The 22,209-nt window shown below is 40.7% G+C and overlaps 1 protein-coding gene across 2 annotated transcripts in view; it reads left to right on the top strand.

The window, feature by feature from the left end:
• Nucleotides 1-20,642, top strand: part of ADAMTS12 (ADAM metallopeptidase with thrombospondin type 1 motif 12) — a 373,547-nt gene extending 352,905 nt beyond the window's left edge. For both annotated transcript variants that reach the window (XM_024755783.1, XM_024755782.1), the window contains one exon: nt 16,847-20,642. In XM_024755783.1, coding sequence (XP_024611551.1) covers nt 16,847-17,025 — 179 coding nt within the window. In that variant the 3' untranslated portion in view covers nt 17,026-20,642. The remainder of the gene's footprint in view (nt 1-16,846) is intronic.
• The last annotated feature ends 1,567 nt before the right edge of the window (nt 20,643-22,209 follow it).

The following is a 22,209-nucleotide window of genomic DNA, read 5'->3' as shown; positions in this document are numbered from 1 at the left end:
ATAAATGTCCATCAACAGATGAATGGATAAAGAAGAAGTGGTACATATGTACACAGTGGACTATTACTCAGCCATAAAAAAGAACAAAATTGGGTCATTTGTAGAGACACGGTTGGACCTAGAGACTGTCATACAGAGTGAAGTAAGTCAGAAAGAGAAAAACAAATATCGTCTATTAACACATATATGTGGAATCTAGAAAAATGGTACAGATGAACCTGTTTGCAAGGCAGAAATAGAGACACAGGTGTAGAGAGCAAATGTATGGACACCAAGGAGGGAAAGTGGGGGTGGGATGAATTAGGAGATTGGGACTGACATATGTGCACTGCCACGTGTAAAAGATAGCTAGTGGGAACCTTCTGTATAGCGCAGGGAGCTCAGCTCAGTGCTCTGCAGTGACTTAGATGGATGGGATGGGGGAGGAGTGGGAAGGAGGTCCAAGAAGGAGGGGATATATGTATACATGTAGCTGATTCACTTCATCATACAACAGAAACTGACACAGCATTGTAAATCAACTATACCCCAATTTTTTAAAAAGTCAAAAAAATTCATCCAGAAATATTTACTGAATATCAGCTATCGTCTAGGCATTATATTCATGATGATTAAAAAACAAAAGCAAAACCCTTATGCACACCATTCTTGGGTTGTTGTTGTTGTTTAATTTGGGGAATGAGGGGTACAGAATACAATAGAAAAATGCAGAAAGTAATAAGGATAGTACTTAAAGTTGATACAAATAAACGAGTCAGCAGACTTAAAATTTTTTCTTCCAGTTTTATTGAGATATAACTGACACATAGCACTGTATAAATTTAAGGTGTACAGCATAATTATTTGATTTACATACATTAGGGACTATCACAATAAGTTTACTGAACATGCATCATCTCATAGATGCTAAATTAAAGAAATAGAAATTTGTTTTCTTGTGATGAGAACTCTTAGAATTTACCCTTAAAAACTTTCATATATATTGTACAGCAGTGCTTATTATATTTATCGTGTTGTATATTACGTCCTTAGTATTGTAACTGGAAATTTGTATATTTTGACTGCCTTCCTCCACTTCCCCCTCCCCTACACCCACCTCTGGTAACCACAAATTTTATCTATTTTTCTGAGTTTGTTTTTGAAGTATAACAACACTGTGTTAGTTCTTGGCACACAAGATAGGGATTTGATATTTCTATACATTTCAAGCTGATCACAATGATAAGTCAAGTTACCATCTGTCGCCATTCAAAGATATTACATAGTTATTGACTATATTCCCTACACTGTACATTTCATACCCATGACATTAATTTTATAACTGAAGTTTGTACCTCTTAACCTCCCTCACCTACCTCTTTCCTCCCCCTACCCCACACCCCTCTGGCAACCACCTGTTTGTTCTCTGTATCTATTAGTCTGTTTCTGTTTGGTTTTGTTTTTTAGATTCCGCAAATAAGTAATACCATGCAGTACTTGTCTTTCTCTGAGTTATTTCACTTAACATAATAACCTCTAGTTCCATCCATATTGTCGTAAATGGCAAGATGTCATTCGTTTTCATGGCTGAGTAATATTCCATTGTGTATATATGTGCCACATCTTCTTTATCCATTCATCTATTGATGGGCATTTAGGTTGCCTCCATATGTTGGCTAGTGTAAATAGTGCAGCCATGAACATAGAGGTGCATATATCTCTTCTAATTAGTGTTTTTGTTTTCTTTGTATAATACACTGGAGTGGAATTGTTGTATCATATGGTAGTTATATTTTTAATTTTTTGAGGGACCTCCATACTGTTTTCCATAGTAGCTGCACCAATGTACGTTCCCACCAACAGGGCACAAGGGTTCCCTTTTTTCCACATCCTGGTCAATGTTTATTATTTGTTGTCTTCTTGATGCAAGCCATTCTGAAAGGTGTGAGGTGATATCTTATTGTGGTTTTGATTTGCATTTCCCTTTTCATAAGTGATGTTGAGCATCTTTTCATGTACCTGTTGGCCATCTGTATGTCTTCTTTGGAAAATTTCTATTCAGATCCTCTGCCCATTTTTTAATCAGGTTTTATGTTTTTTGATGTTGAGTTGTATGAGTTCTTTGTATGTTTTGGATAGTAGCCCCTCATCAAATACACTGTTTGCAAATATCAATTTCTTCTCCCATTCAGTAGGCAGCCTTTACACTGTGCAAAAGCTTTTTAGTTTGATGTATTCCCATTTGTTTATCTTTGCTTTTGTTTCCCTTGCCTAAGCAGACAGATCCAAAAAAAAATTACTAAGACCAACATCAAAGAGCATACTACCTATGTTTTCTTTGAGAGGCTTTATGGTTTCCAGTCTTAGGTTTAAGTCTTTAATCCATTTTGAATTTATTTTTGTGCATGTTGTGAGAGAGTAGTCCAGTTTGATTCTTTCCCATGTAGCTGTCCAGTTTTCCTACCACTGTTTTTGAAGAAGCTGTCTTTTCTCCACTGTATATTCTTCACTGCTTTGTCATAGATTATTTGCCCATATAAGAGTGGGTTCATTTCTGGGCTCTCTATTCTATCCCATTGAATCGTGTGTCTGTTTTTGTGCCAGTACTATACTGTTTTGATTACCACAGCTTTGTAGTATAGTTGGAAATCAGGTCACGTGATACCTCCACCTTTGTTCTTTCTCAAGATTGAGAAATTTGAGACCTATTGCCTATTTGAGGTCTTTTGTGTTTCCATACAAATTTAAGAATTATTTGGGGCTTCCCTGGTGGCGCAGTGGTTGGGAGTCCGCCTGCCGATGCAGGGGACGTGGGTTCGTGCCCCAGTCCGGGAGGATCCCACGTGCCGCGGAGCGGCTGGGCCCGTGAGCCATGGCCGCTGAGCCTGCGCGTCCGGAGCCTGTGCTCCGCAACGGGAGAGGCCACAGCGGTGAGAGGCCCACGTACAGCATAAAAAAAAAAAAAAAAAGAATTATTTGTTCTAGTTCTGTGAAAAATGTCATTGGTATTTTGATAGGGATTGCACTGAATCTGTAGATTTCCTTAGGTAGTATAGTCATTTAAACAATACTGATTCTTCCAATTCATGAACACAGGATAGCTTTCCATTTGTGTCATCCTCAATTTCTTTTATCATTGTCTTATAGTTTTACAAGTACAGGTCTTTTACCTCAGATTTATTCCTTGGTATTTTATTCCTTTTGATGTGGTTGTAAATGGGATTGTTTCCTTAATTTCTCTAATAGTTCATTGTTAGTTATAGAAATGCAACAGATTTCTGTATATTAATTTTGTAACCTGCTACTTTACTGAATTCATTGATGAGCTCTACTAGTTTTCTGGTAGCATCTTTAGGATTTTCTATGTTTAGTGTCATGTCATCTTCAAACAGTGACAATTTTACTTCTTCCTTTCCAGTTTGGATTTATTTTATTTTTCTGATTGCTGTGGCTAGGACTTCCAATACTACGTTGAAAAAAAGTGGCAAGAGTGGACATCCTTGTGTTCTTCCTGATCTTAGAAGAAATGCACTAAGCTTTTCATTATTGACTATGATGTTAGCTGTGGGCTTATCATATGGGCTTTATTGTGTTGAAGTATGTTCCCTCTAAACTCACTTTCTGGAGAGTTTTTTTTATCATAAATGGATGTTGAATTTTATCAAAAGATTTTTGGCAGCTGTTGAGATGATCATATGATTTCATTCTTCAATTTGTTAATGTGGTGTTTCATATTGATTGATTTGCAAATACTGAACCATCCTTGTATCCCTGGGATAAATCCCACTTGATCATGGTGTATGATCCTTTGAATGTATTGTTGAATTTGGTTTGCTAATATTTTGTTGAGGATTTTTGCATTTGTCCATCAATGATACTGGCCTGTAATTTTCTTTTTTGTGATCTCTTTATCTGGTTTTGATATCGGGGCAATGCTGGCCTTGTGGAATGAGTCTGTAAGTATTTCTTCCTCCTCAATTTTTTGGAATAGTTTGAAGAGAATACATGTTACTCTTCTCTAAATGTTTGGTAGAATTCACCTATGAAGTCATCTGGCTCCAGGCTTTTGTTTGTTGGGAGGTTATTTTATTATTATTGATTCATTTTTCATTACTGGTAATCAGTCTATTCACATTTGCTATTTCTTCCTGATTCAGTCTTGTGAGATTGTACATTTCTAGAAATTTGTACATTTCTCCTAGGTCATCCATTTCATTGGTGTATAATTGTTCATATAATTTCTTATGATCCTTCGTATTTCTGTGGTATCAGTTGTTACTTCTTTTTCACTTCTGATTTTATTGACTTAGGCCCCCTCTTTTTATCTTTTCAAAGAACCAGCTCTCAGTTTCATTGATCTTTATTATTGTTTTATTAGTCTCCATTTATTTATGCTCTGATATATATGATCTTTTTCCTTCTAACTTTGGGTTTTGTTTGTCCATCTTTTTCTAATTCCTTTAGGTGTAATGTTGGGGTTTTTTTGAGATGCTTCTTGTTTCCTGAGGTAGGCTTGTATGGCTAAAATTTCCTTCTTAGAACTGCTTTTGTTGCATCCCACAGACTTTGGATCTTTGTGTTTTGTTTTCATCTGTCTATAGGTATTTTTTGATTTCTTCTTTTATTTCCTCAGTGATCCGTTGGTTGCTTAGTAGAATGTTATTTAGTCTCCACATGTTTGTGTTTTTTGAAGGTTTTTCTTGTAGCTGATTTCTAGTCTCATATATTGTATTTGGAAAAGATGCTTGATATGATTTCAGTTATCTTAAATTTACTGAGACTTGTTTTGTGGCATAATGTGATCTATCCTGTAGAATGTTCCATGTACATCTTAAAGAATGTTTATTTGCTGCTTTTGGATGGAAGGTATATATATGTGTGTGTGTGTGTGTGTGTGTGTGTGTGTGTGTGTGTGTCTCCATTTGGTTTAATGTATCATTTTTTTTTAAGGAAAAATTTTTTTATTGAAATGGGTAATTGGAACTGGGAAAGAAATGTGGGGATATTTATCTGTTTCTTTCATACATAGAGTGTGTTTGTGATTTGCAGTGTCTGAATTAAGGTTTCATTAAGATCTCAATTTCATCAAGAATAGATTCATCTGAAGAAAAACCAGCCAACCAAAAGGAAAACCCTTAAATCACAAGATACCATTGCCAAAGTCAAAGAGCATATGTGAAGTACATGTTCTCTAGTCAAGCTGATCCATGCTGTGTTCTTTTTTTTTATTGTTTGCCACTTTATTATGCTTCTCTGATATTACATTTTTATAAATTGAAGGTTTGTGGCAACTCTGAGTTGAGTAAGACTATTGACACCATTTTTCCAACAGCATTTCCTCACTTAGTATCTCAGAGTCACATTTTGGTACTTCTCACAATATTATAAGCTTTTTCATTACTACTAAATTATGGTGATCTGTGATCAGTGATCTTTTTTTAGAGCTCTTATACTTATTTTTTTTAATTTTTATTTTATATTGGAGTATAGTTGATTTACAATGTTGTGTTTCAGGTGTAGAGCAGGGTGATTTAGTTATACATATACATATACATATATATATACATATATATATACATTCTTTTTCAGATTCTGTTCCCATACAGGTTATTACAGAATATTGAGGAGAGTTCCCTGTGCTATACAGTAGGTCCTTGTTGATTATCTATTTTATTTATAGTAGTGTCTATATGTTAATCCCAACTTCCTAATTTATCCCTTCCCCCCACCTTCTGCCTTTCGTAACCATAAGTTTGTTTTCTAACTCTGTGAGTCTGTTTGTTTTGTAAATAAGTTCATTTGTATGTTTTTTATATTCCACATATAAGTGATATCATATGATATTTGTCTTTGTCTGACTTACTGTACTTAGTATGATAATCTCTATGTCCATCCATGTTGCTGCAAATGGCATTATTTCATTCTTTTTATGGCTGAGTAATATTCCATTATACATATATACCACATCTTCTTTATCCATTCATCTGTCGATGGACATTTAGATTGCTTCCATGTCTTGGCTATGGTAAATAGTACTGCAATGAATATTGGGGTGGCTGTATCTTTTTGGAGTATGGTTTTCTCCAGATATATGCCCAGGAGTGGGATTGCAGGATAATATGGTAGCTCTATCTTTAGTTTTTAAGGAACCTCCCTACTGTTCTCCATTGTGGCTGCACCAATTTACATTCCCACCAACAGTGTAAGGGGGTTCCCTTTTTTCCACACCCTCTCCAGCATTTACTGTTTGTAGACTTTCTGACAATGGCCATTCTGACTGGTGTGAGGTGATACCTCATTATAGTTTTGATTTGCATTTCTCTAGTAATTAGTGATGTTGAACATCTTTTCATGTGTTTTTTTGCCATCTTCATGTCTTCTTTGGAGAAATGTCTATTTAGATCTGCCTGTTTTTTGATTGGGTTTTTTGTTTTTTTGATATTGAGCTGCATGAGCTGTTTGTATATTTTGGAGATTAATCCTTTGTCGATTGCTTCATTTGCAAGTATTTTTTCCCATTCTGTGAGTTGACTTTTTGTTTATAGTTTTCTTGGTGGTGCAAAAGCTTTTAAGTTTAATTCGGTCCTATTTGTTTATTTTTGTTTTTATTTTTCTTACTCTAAGGGGTGAATCCAAAAAGATACTGCTGCAATTTATGTCAAAGAGTGTTCTGCCTGTGTTTTCCTCTAAGAGTTTTATAGTATCTGGTCTTAAATCCATTTTGTGTATATTTTTGTGTATGGTTTTAGTACATTCTCTAACTTCATTCTTTTACATGTAGCTGTCCAGTTTTCCCAGCACCACGTACTGAAGATACAGTCTTGTCTCCACTGTATATTCTTGCTTCCTTTGTTATAGATCAATTGACTATAGGTGTGTGAGTTTATTTCTGGGCTGTATATCCTGTTACATTGATCTATATTTCTGTCTTTTTGCCAGTACCATACTGTTTTGATTACTGTAGCTTTATAGTATAGCCTGAATTCAGGGGGCCTGATTCCTCCTGCTCTGTTTTTCTTTCTCAAGGTTGCTTTGCCTATTTGGGGTCTTTTGTGTTTCCATATAAATTTTAAGTCTTTTGTTCTAGATCTGCAAAAACTGCCATTGGTCATTTGATAGGGATTGCATTAAATCTGTAGATTACCTTGGGTGGTATAGTCACTTTGACAATATTGATTCTTCAATCCAAGAACATGGTATCTTTCCATCTTTTTATGTCGTCTTTTTTTTTTCATAAGTATCTTACAGTTTTCAGAGTACAGGTCTTTTGCCTCCTTAGGTAGGTTTATTCCTAGGTATTTTTGTTTTTTATGCAATAGTAAATGGGATTGTTTCCTTAATTTCTCTTTCTGATCTTTCTTTCTTTATGTATATAAATGCAACAGATTTCTGTGTATTAATTTTGTTTTTTGGGTTTTTTCTACATCTTTATTGAGTATAATTGCTTTACAATGGTGTTAGTTTCTGCTTTATAACAAAGTGAATCAGTTATACATATACATTTATCATGTCATCTGCAGGCAGTGACAATTTTACTTCTTCTTTTCTGATTTGGATTCCTTTTATTTCCTTTTCGTCTCTGATTGCCGTGGCTAGGACTTCCAAAACCATGTTGAATAAAAGTAGTGAGAGTGGTCATCCTTGTCTTGTTCCTGATCTTAGAGGAAATACCTTAAGTTTTTCACCATTGAATATGTTGTTAGCTGTGTGTTTGTCGTATATGGCCTTTATTATGTTGAGGTATGTTCCCTCTATGCCCACTTTCCAGGGAGTTTTTTTAATCATAAATGGGTTTTGAATTTTGTCAAAAGCTTTTTCTGCATCTATTGAGATAATCCTGGTTTTTATTGTTCACTTTATTAATGTGGTGTATCACACTGATTGATTTGTGAATATTGAAAAATCCTTGCATCCCTGGGATAAATCCCACTTGATCATGGTGTATGATCCTTTTAATATATTGTTGGGTTCAGTTTGCTAGTATTTTGTTGAGGATTTTTGTGTCTTTGTTTATTGGTGGTATCGGCCTGTAATTTTCTTTCTTTTTTTTTTTTTTGTGGTATCTGTCTGGTTTTGGTATCAGGGTGATGGTGACCTCATAGAATGAGTTTGGGAGTGTTCCTTCCTCTAAAATTTTTAAAAATAATTTTAGAAGGATAGGTGTCAACTCTTCTCTAAATAGGTAGGGCCATGTCTTGGCATCAAAATGGGGGCCTACAGGACAACTCACACCAATGAGTACTCCCCAGTACCTTTGCCACCAGTGTCCTTGTCCCCACAGTGAGCCACAGCCACCCCCCCACCTCTCCAGGAGACCCTCCAAGCCCAGCGGGTAGGTCTGGCCCAGGTGCCTATGAAGTCACTGCTTTTTCTCCTCGGTCCTGGTGCACACGAGACTTTGTGTGCACCATCCAAGAGTGGAGTTTGTTTCCCCCAGTCCTGTGAAGTTCCTGCAATCAAGCCCTGCTGGGCTTCAAAGGCAAATGCCCTGGGGGCTCCTCCTCCCAATTCCAAACCCCCAAACTGGGAAGCCTGACATGGGGCTCAGAACTCTCACTCCTATGGGAGAACCTCTGTGATATAATTATTTTCCAGTTTGTAGGTCACCCACCCAGCAGGTTTGAGATTTGATTGTATCACAGATGCACCCCTTCTACCAACTCACTGTGGGTGGCTTCTTCTTTGTTTTGGAAGTAGAATATCTTTTTTGGTAGGTTTCAGTCTTTTTTGTTGATGGTTCACAGTTAGTTGTGATTTTGGTGTTTTTTTAAGAGGAGGTGAGCTCAGGTTCTTCTACTCCACCATCTTGACCTTGGACCCTGTTCCAATCTGTGTTAATGTGATCCGTGAACCAGTAGCATCAGCTTCCTCTGGGAGCTTGTTTAATGTACCATTTAAGGCCAGAGTTTCCTTATTGATTTTCTTTCTGGATGATCTGCCTGCTGATGTACGCATGGTGTGAAATTCCCCTACTATTATTGAGTTACTGTCAATTTCTCCCTTTATGTCTGTTAATATTTGCTTTATGTATTTAGGTGCTCCCTATGTTGGGTGAATATATATTTACCTTTGTTATATCTTCTTCTTGGATTGATTTCTTGATCATTGTATAATGTTCTTTGTCTCTTGTTACAATCTTTGTTTTAAGGTCTATTTTGTCTGATACCTGTATTGCTACCGTGGCTTTCTTTTCACTTCTATTTTCATGGAATATCTCTTTCCATCCCCTCCTTTTCAGTCTGTGTCTTTAGATCTGAAGTGAGTCTTTTATAGGCATACAGGTTTTGTATTTGTATCCCTTCGGCCACTCTGTCTTTTAATTCGAGCGTTTAGTTCATTTATATTTAAAGTAATTTTTGATACATATGTACTTATTGCCATTTTTAATTGTTTTTGTAGTTTTTTCATTTCTTCACTTTTGTGATTTGTTGACTATCTTTAGTGTTATATTTGGATTTCTTTCTCTTTTTTGTGGTTATATTTGGATTTCTTTCTCTTTGGTTTGTGGTTACCATGAAGTTTATATATAGCCATATATATATATAATTATTTTAAGTTGCTGATCTCTAAGTTCAAATGCATTTTAACAACCCTGCATTTTTATCCCCCTCTCCCATGTTTACTGTTTTTGACATATTTTATATGTTTTTGTTTTGTATATCCCTTAACTACTTATTGTGGATATAGATGATTTTGCTACTTTTGCATTTTAATCTTTCTACTAGCTTTATACATGGTTGATTTATTACCTTTATTGCATATTTGTCTTTACCACTTAAATTTTCCTTTTATAATTTGCATGTTTCTAAAGGTGGCGTTTTCTTTTTCACTTAGAGAAGTTCCTTTTAGCATTTCTTGTAAAGCTGGTTTGGTGGTGCTGAATTTTTTTAGCTTTTACTTGTCTGTAAAATTTTTGATCTCTCTATCAAATCTAAATGAAAGCTTTGCCAGGTAGAGTATTCTTTCCCCTTTCATCACTTGAAATATATCGTGCCCTTCTGGCCTGCAGAGTTTCTGCTGAAGAGTCAACTGATAGCCCTATGGGAGTTTTTTTCTACTCGTTGCTTTTCCCTTGCTGATTTTTTTATTTTTATTTTTCTTGGGGTATAGTTGATTTACAGTGTTGTATGAGTTTCAGGTGTACAGCAAACTGAATCTGTTATACATATACATATATCCACTCTTTCTTAGATTCTTTTCCCATATAGGCCATTACAGAGTATTGAGTAGAGTTCCCTGTGCTATATGGTAGGTCCTTATTAGTTATCTATTTTATATGTAGTAGTGTGTATGTGTCAATCCCAATCGTCCTATTTATCCCTCCCCCCGACATACCCCCCAGTAACCATAAGTTTATTTTCTACATCTGTAACTCTATTTCTGTTTTGGTTTTTTTAAGATTTCTTTATTTTATCTTATTTTTGGCTGCATCGGATCTTAGTTGCAGCCCGCGGGATCTTCATTGAGGCATGCGGGATTTTTGTTGTGGTGTGCAGGCTTCTCTCTAGTTGCGGTGTGCAGGTTTTCTCTCGTTGTGGCACGCAGGCTCCAGGGCACGTGGGCTCTATAGTTTGTGGCACACAGGCTCTCTAGTTGAAGCACGCAAGCTCAGTAGTTGTGGCGCATGGGCTTAGTTGCCCCATGGCGTGTGGGATCTTAATTCCCCGACCAGGGATCAAACCCGTGTCCCGTGCATTGTAAGGTGTATTCTTTACCACTGGACCACCAGGGAAGTCCCAAACTCTATTTGTTTTGTAGATAAGTTCATTTGTATAGCCTTTTTTAGATTCCACATATGAGTGATATTATGTGATATTTGTCTTTGTCTGACTTTCTTCACTCAGTATGACAATTTCTGGGTCCATTCATGTTGCTGCAAATGGCATTTTTTTTCTTTTTTATGGCTGAGTAATATTCCACTGTATATATGTACCACATCTTCTTTATCCATTCGTCTGTTGATGGACATTTAGGTTGCTTCCATGTCCTGGCTATTGTAAATAGAGCTGCAGTGAACATTGTGGTGCATGTATCTTTTCTCCAGATAGATGCCCAGTAGTGGGATTGCTGGGTTGTATGGTAGTTCTATATTTAGTTTTTTAAGGAACCTCCATACTGTTCTCCATAGTGGCTGTACCAGTTTACATTCCCACCAACAATATAGAAGGGTTCCCTTTTTTCTCCACACCCTCTCCAGCATCCCTTGCTGATTTTAATTTTCTCCCTTTATCTTTAATTTTTGCCATTTTAATTACATTGTGTCTTGGTATGATCATCTTCGGGTTCCTGTTTTGGGTTCTGTGCTTCCTGGTCCTGGTTGTCTATTTCCTATCCCAGGTTAGGGCAGTTTTTAGCTATTATATCATCAAATATGTCCTCTTCCCATTTATCTCTCTGTTCTCCATCTGGGAGCTGTATAATGTGAATGTTAGTACATTTGATGTTATATCACAGAGGTTTCTGAATTGTCCTCATTTTTAAATTCTTTTTTTCTGTTCAATTTCAATTGTTTCCACTACTCTGCTTTCCAGTTCACTGATCCATTCCTCTGTATCATCTAATCTACTATTTAATCCTTTTAGTGTATTTTTTATTTGTTTTTCTATTCTTTAGCTCTGTTTCTTTCTCTTCGTTAATCTTCTTACTGTATTCACCCATTTTTCTCCCAAGTTCTTTGAGTATCTTTACAATCATTACCTTGAACTCTTTTTTGGATAGGTTGCCTATCTTCAGTTCAGTTAGTTCTTCTGCGGTTTTATCTTATTCCTTCATTTGAGATATATTCCTCTGTTGCCTCATTTCCCCTAATTTGCTGTTTTTATTTCGATGTATTTGGTAGGTTGATTATGTTTTCTCACCCTGGAGAAGTGGCCTTTTGTAGGAGACATCCTGTGTGTCCCAGCAGCATACTCCCCTCTGATCACCAGAGCTATATGCTATAGGGGTGCCCCCTACATGGGCTGCATGGGTCCTTCTTTTTGTGATGAGCTGACTACTGTGGGTAGTCTGGTAGGTGTGGCTGGCTTCCTATTAGGTTGGTGTGAGGCTCTGCCTTGTGTGGAGACTGCTAGTTGGTGGGGCAGGGCAGGGCATGAGATAGCTGGCTGCAGAGTCCCGGGATTCCCCTGGGTAGTCCTGGCTGGCTTGTAGGCAGAGCTGGGTTGTGGAGTGGGTGACTGCAGAGCCGGTTCCTGACATGGCTGGCTGTGAGTTCCAGGGTGTCCCAAAGCTGGTACTGGCCTGCTGGTGAGAGATACAAGGTGTCTCGGAGCAGATATTAGCCTGCTGATGGTCAGGCCCAGGGGGTACTGACATGGCAAGCTGCAGTAGTCCTGGGGCTTGTGTCTACCCAACGGGTGGGTGAAACTTGGTCTTCAGACTTCTGGCTGCAGGGCCCTGAGGGTCCTGGAGCTGGTGTCTGCCCACTGGTGGGTGGAGCCAGGGTCTCTGGCTTCAGGGCCTGGGAGTCCTGAGTCTAGTCTCAGCACACGCAGGGCTGGGCCCTAGGCCCTCTGGTGGACAGGGCCAGGTCCCAAAGCAGCTCAGGGGGTTTTAAGGCAGCAGGGCTGCTGGTGAGTGGGGCTGTGTCTCCACCCAGCTAGCTGCTCGGCTTGAGGCGTCCCAGTACTGGTGCTGACAGACTGGTGGGTGGAGCCTAGTCCTAGTGTTGGAGGGAGATTCCAAAATGGTGCTTGCCAGCACCAGTGTCCTCGTGGTAGAACGAGCTTCCCAAAACAGCTGTCACCAGTGTCTGTGTCCCGAGGATGAGCTCTAGTTGCCTCTTGTCTCTGCAGGAGACTCTCCAAGTTCAACAGGTGGGTCTGACCCAGGCTCCTTTCAAATTACTGCTTCTGCGCTGGGTCCTGTGAGATTTTGTGTGTGCCCTTTAGGAGTAGAGTCTCTATTCCCCATAGCCCCTGGCTCTCCTGATTAAGCCCTACTGACCTTTACGCTAAATGTTCTGGGGGCTCATCTTCTCAGTGCAGGACCACGGGGCTTGGGAGCCTGATGTGGAGCTCAAGCCCCTCGCTCATGGAGAACCTCTGTAATTAATTATTCTCCCATTTGTGGTTCACCCACCCAGGGGTATGGGTCCTGACTATACCACATCTCCATCCCTCCTACCTGTCTTGTTGTGGTTCCTTCTTTATATTTTTAGTCATAGAAGAGCTTTTCTGCCAGTCTTCCAATCTTTCGCATCAATAGTTGCTCTGTAAATAGTTGTAATTTTGGTGTGGCTGTGGGCAGAGGTGAGCTTGGCATCTTCCTACCGAAAGATATTCTTCCAGGTGAACAGAACTTTCATTTATTCAGCAAATATTACTGATCACAAGATGTGTCTCAGGCAAGTACTAAAAACTGAGGACACAGAAATGAGTCTGACACATTCCCTGGCCTCACAAAACCCAAAGTCTTACAGATATTGTATTTGCCAACAACATTGAAATTATTTTCCAACTTTTGTGGGCAAAATATTATCCCTTCAAGACAGCAGGGGAACAAGCTTATGACTGTCCCTTTACATTTCCAAGTATGATTTCTATTAAACAGGCATAGGCAAATTGGGATGTCCTCTCTAAGTTGCCCCCAATTATAAGCATTGTGTGCTTCAGCTGGGATCCAGTTGGCTGATGAACACAGCAGCCTTCATTGTTTCACAATAATAACGAGAACTGGTGCAACTAAGCCCTGCCTGCCGTGATGTTGGGCTCCCAGTCATTGTCTAAATGAGCTGCTAAACTTAGGTCTGGAACACAGGCTCCCAATATAGGTCACCGGTATCCTCCACTCTTCCTTCCAGTTTCCCACCTTTAAACAGGAGGATTCCAGGACTCACCTGTTCCCAGGGCTCTGAGGACCGTTGAAAAGCTGGGCCCATGATCCAGTGGTTGCCAAGATCAGGCAAGGACACCAGGCTTGGCTGAGCCTCTTTCAGTCAGGTAGATGTTGACCTGACAAGTGGGGGCCCTTGGTTGAACAAATGAAGCTGCTCTGGTCAGGGAAGACCTGTCCATGTGGGCCCCTCCTTCCCCATAACCAGCACAAAAGATTCATTTTCTTGGTGGCAGTGCTTTAGAGGCACCAAGGCAGCATTCAGATTCCAGCACCACCATCTGTGTTCCAGCTATGAGACACTTAAGCCTCTGTGGAACTTCAGTATTAAAGCGAGAACAATAGGTATAAGTAAATTTATATGAAGATCAAATGAGATAGATAGTATATGCCAAGCACATTGCCTAGTGTGTGGTAAGTGCTTAAGAAATTGTTATCTGTGTTGTTAAAACAACAGAAATTTAGTCTCACAGTTCTGGAGGCAAGAAGTCCAAAAACCACGGTTCTTGGTAGGGCCGTGCTCTCTGTCTCTTAGCTTCTGGTAGTCACCGGCTTTCCTTGGCTTGTAGCTGCATAACTCCAATCTCTGCCCCCATCGTCACATGGCCATCTTCCTCTGTGTGTCTGTGTCGTCACATGGCTTTCTCTTCACTGCGCGTGTCTATCTATCTCTTTTCTCTCTATAAGGACACAGTCATGTTAAGTCATCTTAATTTACATCATAATTACATCTGCAAGGAAATATTTCCAAATAACCTCACATTCACAGGTACCAATGGTTATGACTTCAACTCTGGGGGAACACTTAAACTTTGGAGGATCCAGTTCAACCCAGAACGAAGTTAAAGACTTTGGGGTCCTCTAAGAGGCCTTTTTAGAATGGTAGACACCCTAGAGAGAGGTCACACTTCAGCCTTTAGCAGAAAAGGTTCAACGCCATTTACAGAACAGTTTGGAGAGTGGGACGGAAGGGATCCATGTGGCCCAACGTGGCCAAAAGAAGCTTTGTGGAGAGAAGGAATGGAAGCTAAGCTTTCATACTTCCTGTCTTCTTTTCTTGTAGTAGCCCCAGAGCACTCACATACTCATGGCAGGGAGAATATGGGGCAAAGAGCTACCCCCGAGGCACCTTCTCCGTCCACCATCCATAAGGAATTTAGGAGAGGCTGGCTAAGAAATCAGAGCAGCCCTACGATGCCTAGGCTTCCATGCTGGGCCCTGCCCCAATGCCAGAAGCCTGGGGAGGAAGCCCTGCCTTGTTCTGAACAGCAGCCTACACGACGCACAGCCCAAGCCCCATGGAGAACACCTGCTGCTCTGGTGGGCACGTGGGAGATGAAGAGCTCAGATTTCTAGTCCACAGTAGGAACACTTGGCAGAAATATGTACTCTTTCTGAAATGTCAGATCGTGTACAGAAGTTTCCTGGGGGATTAGAGGGCACTGATTTTTATGAAATGTTTAGGAAGAGGCCTGAAGAAGAAAATAATCAGCAATGAAGAGGTTTGGGGTTCTAGGAGCATTATATGTTACCTACTCCCAAGTGCACTTAACACTTGCAAACCAAATGGAATTCTGACAGCTAACAGAAGACACTTCTTCATGAAAAAACCAGGCACAGTCAAGGAAATGAGTTCTGAGAAGATAAAAAGCATTTTTTTGCCTTCATGACCTGAAGGTGAAAAAGGCATAGAGAGGCAAAAATACTGTCACAGATTTGGGTAAAGAGAATACTACCTCAATTTCTACTTTTACTGACAGTTCTATTTACAAAGGACAGCAGCCTGTTTGTTTGGGGAAAAGCTTTTCTTTAGGACTGTTCAAATCTTTTCCGTAATGGAGAAAGAAGATCAACCAGAGCTCTGAGAGGCACTGAAGCAAAGTTTGAAACAATTTCACTTTATAAAAGAAAAATGTGTTATTGGGGCCTTAGTGAATTCCTTCCAGACCAGGAGTACCTGGGCCAGTGCAGTCTGAGTACCACCCATAGAATATGCAAGGGTGGTCCCTGAGAAATCTAGTCCAATTCCCTGTTTCATATATGAGGAAAGGCGGGCCAAAATAATTCAGGAACTTACTTGCCCAGAGTTAGGGTAGAACAAGGATTAGCACCCAAGTAACTAATTGTATCCTTACTCTGGGAATTATTTGTGCATGTCTTATGCCTTTGTCTACATGGTACATTTCTGGAGGGCAGCGACCACATTTTATATATCTATATCCTTTGCTCAGGAAGCATTGGTTAGTTGACTGGCGGGGTGACTGCTTGGTGCTCAAGATGATATGATTGATAAAAGCGTGAGCTGGAGTCAAAACTGCCCATGTTCAGATCTGACTGTGCCACTTATCAGCTGGATAACATTGTGCAAGTTCTTAGCTTCTGTAGGCTTTACGTCTCCTTTTGTAAAATGGAAAGAACAGTTGTATTTACCTGATTAGTTACTGCTGTGAAGATTCAGTGAAGCGATGCAAGTAAAATATTGCATTCAACTATTGCATAACAATCCTGCATAACAAGGCACCTCGAAACTCAGTGCTCTAAAACTACAAGCGTGAATTTCTGGCTCAGCTCAAGTTCAGCTGATCTAGCTTGGCCGTGGTTGGCCTCGGCTGCAAGCTGTAGGTTGGGTCTAGGTCTGCTCCATGTGTCTCATCCTCCTTGGTCCAGTGGCTGCGTGAGCCAGAGTCTTCTAACGGTGATGGCAGAAGCTCATCAGGGCAGCCTCATCCTCCCTCACATTCCAAGGCCCTGCAGAGATCATGTCCACTAACATCCCATTGTCCAAAGCAAGTCAGAGGGCTGAACCCAAAGTCCAGGAGTGGGGAAGTATTCACCACCGGGTGGCCATGGCAAGGGTGGGAATGTATAACATTGCTCCACAGGAGTGAATGTCAGTGGATGTCAACCATTATGAATGGTTATGGAGCCTTTCTCAGTAGACACATAAAGTCTTCCATTAATAGCAGTCGCACTTATTCACTTACAAAAGGATAATCTTTGGTTTTTTTCCTATTTTTTTTTTCTCCTCCCACAGATTTACTTTGCACCAAAGACAAGTTATCAGCCAGTTTCTGCCAGACACTAAAAGCCATGAAGAAATGTTCTGTGCCCACCGTGAGGGCTCAGTGCTGCCTCTCGTGTTCCCAGACACACATCGCCCACACCCAAAGGCCAAGAAAGCGACAGCCACTCAAAAACCCCAGAGCACCCTAAGTCCAGAAGAAAGCCACCCTCCACCACGGACTGCAGCAGCCTGCTGACCGTGACGTGTTCTAGGCCCAGGGACCACTTCATTGCGGTTTTACTGTGTATTTCAGGTTCAACTTTGGCTCATAACTAAACAAAGCCCACTGTTCTTTAGCCACAAAACGCCCCTCATAGGAGACATGGGACTGTAATACTCACCGCTCCCTGATAGGCAGGTGAGGTATCCAGGAGAATCGGGCCTTTCGTGAGATCAGCTCGTGGGAAAGGTGCCAAGGTGGGCAAGTCTGTGAAATGATGTCTTTTGTTCCTCCCTTAAAGATAAAAACAGAGAGACCAGATTTTTTCCCAGACTACCTCAAGAGTATCAGGAAACAGAGCCACACTTATCCAGGGAACAAATAATCTTGTTAATTTACCTTGGTGAAATCACCCTTTTTTGTCTCCCTACTTGGGGCAGCTGCTGTTTAAAATGTCATGGGAGAGCTTTCAGGAACATCCTTGTAATTCATCCAGGCAGGCGATCGCTTTCTTCACCCCGTGTTCAACTGGGGCAGGAAGAGAAAGTGCTGGCTTCATCCTCAGCCTGTCCCTCATCCCTATGGACTCTTCATCTGGGCTGTTTGGACTCCCATTCCTTCCTGGAGACACTAGAAGAAGAGGACATGGGCAGGAACTGTAGGCTTTAGTGAACCTAAGGGATTTAGGTTAGTTATACAGAAGACATTTCTGACTTAAGGATAATTTCTATGAAAACTCTTAAAAAGCAAATTAACAGAAATCAATTTCTTGCTAGTATAAGGAAGAGAAGAACATGGGCTTTTTGTTCTTCCCACTTCCCTGGCAAATACCCATTCCTTTGCAGAAGAGCAAATGAGTCTTCCTGTGTGGCTTTCCCTTCATCTAGCAGATTCCCTGCCTGAGTCTTCAGTTCAGGGTGAACGTCTTTTCACCACTAGGGGTTTACACACCGCAACTGCTACGGCCAGGTCCACAGCTGCAACCTGCCCCCACCCACCCTCAGGTTGGAAAATGGAGCTCTAGATTAAAATATTTCCGAGAACCAGGTAAATTGTATTAAGTTTAGAAAAACTTAGTATAAACTTCTAGTCTCGAGAAAAAAAAATTTTCAAAAGTGAGTTAAATCCGATCTATTCTGTAGCACACCCAATAGTTACTTTTGAGGATCTGTTTTCTGGGGTGGGGGTGGAGGACAGGTGAGTCAGGTAGTCCAAAAAAGTGAAATGAAAGTTAGAATGCTTATTCTGGATGTTTCCATCACCCGTCAGGAGTCAAAGTAAGCTGTGGTCTCAGATTCAAGGTGAATTTCCTGGTTTGTAAGGGGAGGTATTTATATGAACTGAACGTGGAAAATGGGGGTTGTGGAGCCCCCAGGGGAAGAAGCCCTCAGAATCAGCTCTTGACAGAGGGGAAGGCAGGAGAGTGGGCTTCGCGTAATGGGCAGCGTGTCTTCAGTCTCACGCACAGGTCCCGTTAACATTCACCATGCAGCACAGTATTCCATCTCTCCCTTGAATTATCTATCCATTCAGCAGAACGGTGCTATTGAAAAATGGTGCTAATATCTAGTTGGTGGCAGAACAAATATAAACATATAGATAGATGTACAAGTGGGCAAGTCCACATGCATCTTCTGTTCGATTTGTAATGGTGTTGCTGGCCAACGCCAGTTCTATTGCTTGGATACCAGAAGCTTAAATTTTTTATATTAGGCGCTTTTTTTTTTCAAGCCATTACTGTGTATTATTATGATAAATGCCTGTGGGAAATAAAACACTGGGGTTGGGATGAAATTTGAGATACAGCAGAAACAGGAGGTGAGTAGAAATGTTTACCAAAACCAGAGAATTTATTTCTATATAATTATGTTCTTGTATTCTATCTTTAAATCTAAACATTGCTGGCCAGTGACAGTCTCTGGTGAAATAAGTTTTAGCAAGAAGATGCTTACATTGTCAGTGATGGGAGTAGAAAAGAACCTGATTTTTTCTAATGAGGCAGTTCTCAAAAACTGTCCCTGAAGTATAGTGTAGGCTTTCAGGGAGATTAATTTAGTAAGTTGGATGGATTTAACTTAACCTGGTACTCAGCTACCCTAGGATCATGCATGTCATCAGAGACCTGGATATGACCAGTCTTACAAAACTCAGGAACAAACTCCGATTCCTACTGACCTCAGCAAACTAAACTAGGCCATATTTCCCAATATGCAAACTGTTATTTATGACCCATGTGGCAAACATGGTAGAAATGTAGGAAGGGTCTGTCCCGGTGCTCCATTCTAGGCCTTTCTCTAGTTTCTCAAAGGCAGAATATTGGCCCCTAACCCTGCATCATGGACATTCACTTCCTGTTTGGGGCTGTGTTGTAAGACAGTTGGGTAGCAGCTGTCCTGGACCCCAGAATCAAGACAGCACTTGCTACTAGAGTCATTTGACATGGTTGTTGCCTTGACAGTCACTCAGCTTTGGGTCATCAGGGTTTTGACAGGTCCCTGTGCTTGCGATAAGAGAGGGACCTCAGATTAACAGGGAGACTCTGAAGGCAAGAACCTGAATGGTGTCTGACCATCCTTTTGGTGCTCATGGGGGCCAACATGAAGTAGCACTGTTGGTTTATTTCTTCCATGGCCTCCTTTCTTCCCACCTTGAACAAGCAACTGAGATGTATAGCAGGAGACACTGGATACACATCTACCGTGAATCAGAGAGGCCGCCACAGGGCCTGGTGCTTAAATACATGAAGGTTCTCAAACCCAATTTGGTTTACATTGCCTCTCCCAGTGGTAGAGTTAGCTCTTCTCTGAAAAGGTGTGGGTTAATTTAATTCTTAAACATCGAAACATAATTCAGCACACCACAAGAAAACAATATTTTAAGAGACTAAATAGTGAATATTTTTGTAAAGCAGGAAATCATTTTGTGATACAAGCAATGGCCCCTTTGTAGGAATGACTTGTTTTAATATTTGGTTTTCTTAATCAAGAATGCACCTCCATCCAATCTCCTGACCCATCTCTACTTGGTGGAGTCATCCCAGTGTGATGCTTTCAGATATTTAGTGAATGTTTTTGATAACCTTTATCACATTTCTGGAACACAAGTTGAGGGATTTATATGATCTCAGATCATAATTTCCCAATCAGTTGGCTAAAATCCTCCAAACTCTGAAAGCTACACATTGCTACCCCTGAGATTACAGGTCTTAGCTCTTCTCCCTTCTGACTTTAGGATCAAGCCCTGGGACAGTGAATCCGTGCATAGCGATTCACTTTCAAGAGAGAGACCACATTACATGAACTGTCTGGTGCTAAAACTTAGCCAACATATTTGATGCTACTCTTTTTATGTTGTATTGCTAGTTCAAATATTATTAGTAGTATTATTTTTAAGTTATGTCTTTAAAAAAAAACCTGGTTGGGGGAAGCACAATTCTACCTATCACTGTCCTCCAAAGTGGTTGTATGTGGTACACGGCCTCATCCATTGTCCTCTCTGCATCTCTGCTGCTTTGCCAGGCCCAGCCTCCTTAAGGGGTACCTTGGTGGGTACCTCAGTATTTAAAACCAGACTGTAACCATAGCCTGCCATTGTGTGGCATCAATAAATGGCCAAACTCACTGGTGTTTCCGTGTGATTCATTTACCCCTACTGCGAGACTCCCACCACCCACCAGAGCAACCCTGGAATTCAGCAACCTGGGGAAGGATGCTGTCAATCCTTCCGCCCCCACTCCCTGCAGATTCCCTCCTACTCCACCCCTAAATCAGTATGTCACGAGAGGAGTCACATCCCAGGGGAGGTAGAACTGAGGTCTCTTCTCATGAATGATTGTACAACAACGGACACAATCCACCGTATGATCATCTGAAGTGATGCCTGAAATCCTCCACAATCCCAGAGCCAATGTATTCATACGTGCAGCTCACAGCATAATCTGGTCCCTCAATCTATCCAAGGTGTAGACATAATGCTTAAGAGAAAGTAACAACAATGATGAAGAGGAATTTGCTTTGGAAATCCAATCCTTTTTCAAAAGTGGTTCACAGCATGAGGAGTGTAACCAGCAATTGTAGAATTTGGACATATGGACATGGAATCCGCTCACACGGAATGAGGAAAAGCATTGAGATGGGAAGAGCGAGGCATCCACAGGTGATCCTAGAATGTTTGCAGGCATGTACAGGGGTGGTAGGAATCTGGTTTGGGTCAAGAAATCACAAAGGGCCATGCACACCTCCCTGTTTGTACCTTGGAAACTCTTCTATGACCACTAGGTAACCCTTATCCTGCAAGGCTTAGCTCAGATGCTGTTCCCTGAGACGCCTATACTAACCCTGCCAGAAAGACCAAGGCATCTCTCTGCTGTTTCTTCACTGTGTTCATTTTTGTCTAGAAGAGTGGTCCCTAAGTGGGGACAGTTTTGTCCCCAGGAGACATCTGACAATGTCTGAGACATTTTTGGTTTTCACAACTTTGGGTTGGAGGGCACTCCTGGCATCTAATGAGTAGAGGCCAAGGGATGCTGGTAAACTTCCTACAGGACCACCCCTCCCCACAACAAAGAATTATGTGGCTCAAAGCGTCAATAGTTCTGAAGTGAAAAGCTCTGCCCTAGAACAATTATCGCCCTACAGTGAGTATCAGGATTGCTGGGTTGAGTAAAACTGAGCTAACCCTAACACTCAGACCTCACAAAGAACGGAGGAGGTGGGTCAGAAAACTTCCAAATAAGAAAAAATACATATCAGGGTTCAAAGCTCACTAATTCGATAAAATCACAATGACAGAGGGGAGAGAAGATAGTGAGCATAGCTCCAAAAGAGTCTTGAATCAGCTGCTGGGGGCTCAGGTGTTCAATCCTAGAGTCAGAGGGAATAAACCAAAAGTGGGGAAAATGCAAAAGTGACCTATTCGGGGTTTGGAATAATCATCCTCCTCCAATTGAGGTTTCTAACCAAACAGAATAGATATAATCAGCCAGATCGAAACAACAGCTTTACTAATGGTGAAGCTGGCTTGGGGAGCATATTTTGGAGGCAAATGGAAAAGGGCTTTCCTAGCCTTCTCTACACCTACAGGTTTCAGGCTCAAGAGGGATGTGGGGGAGGGGATGGGGTGGGAGAGGGAAAGAAGAGAGAGGAGATAGAAACGGGCCAATTAACCCATTAAA

This window comes from Neophocaena asiaeorientalis, unplaced genomic scaffold (genome assembly GCF_003031525.2).
Source record: "Neophocaena asiaeorientalis asiaeorientalis breed wild unplaced genomic scaffold, Neophocaena_asiaeorientalis_V1.1 scaffold93, whole genome shotgun sequence".
Classification (NCBI taxonomy): Eukaryota; Metazoa; Chordata; class Mammalia; order Artiodactyla; family Phocoenidae; genus Neophocaena; species Neophocaena asiaeorientalis.
The sequence above is the reverse complement of the archived record's forward strand: the minus strand, read 5'-3'. Positions and strand labels throughout refer to the sequence as shown.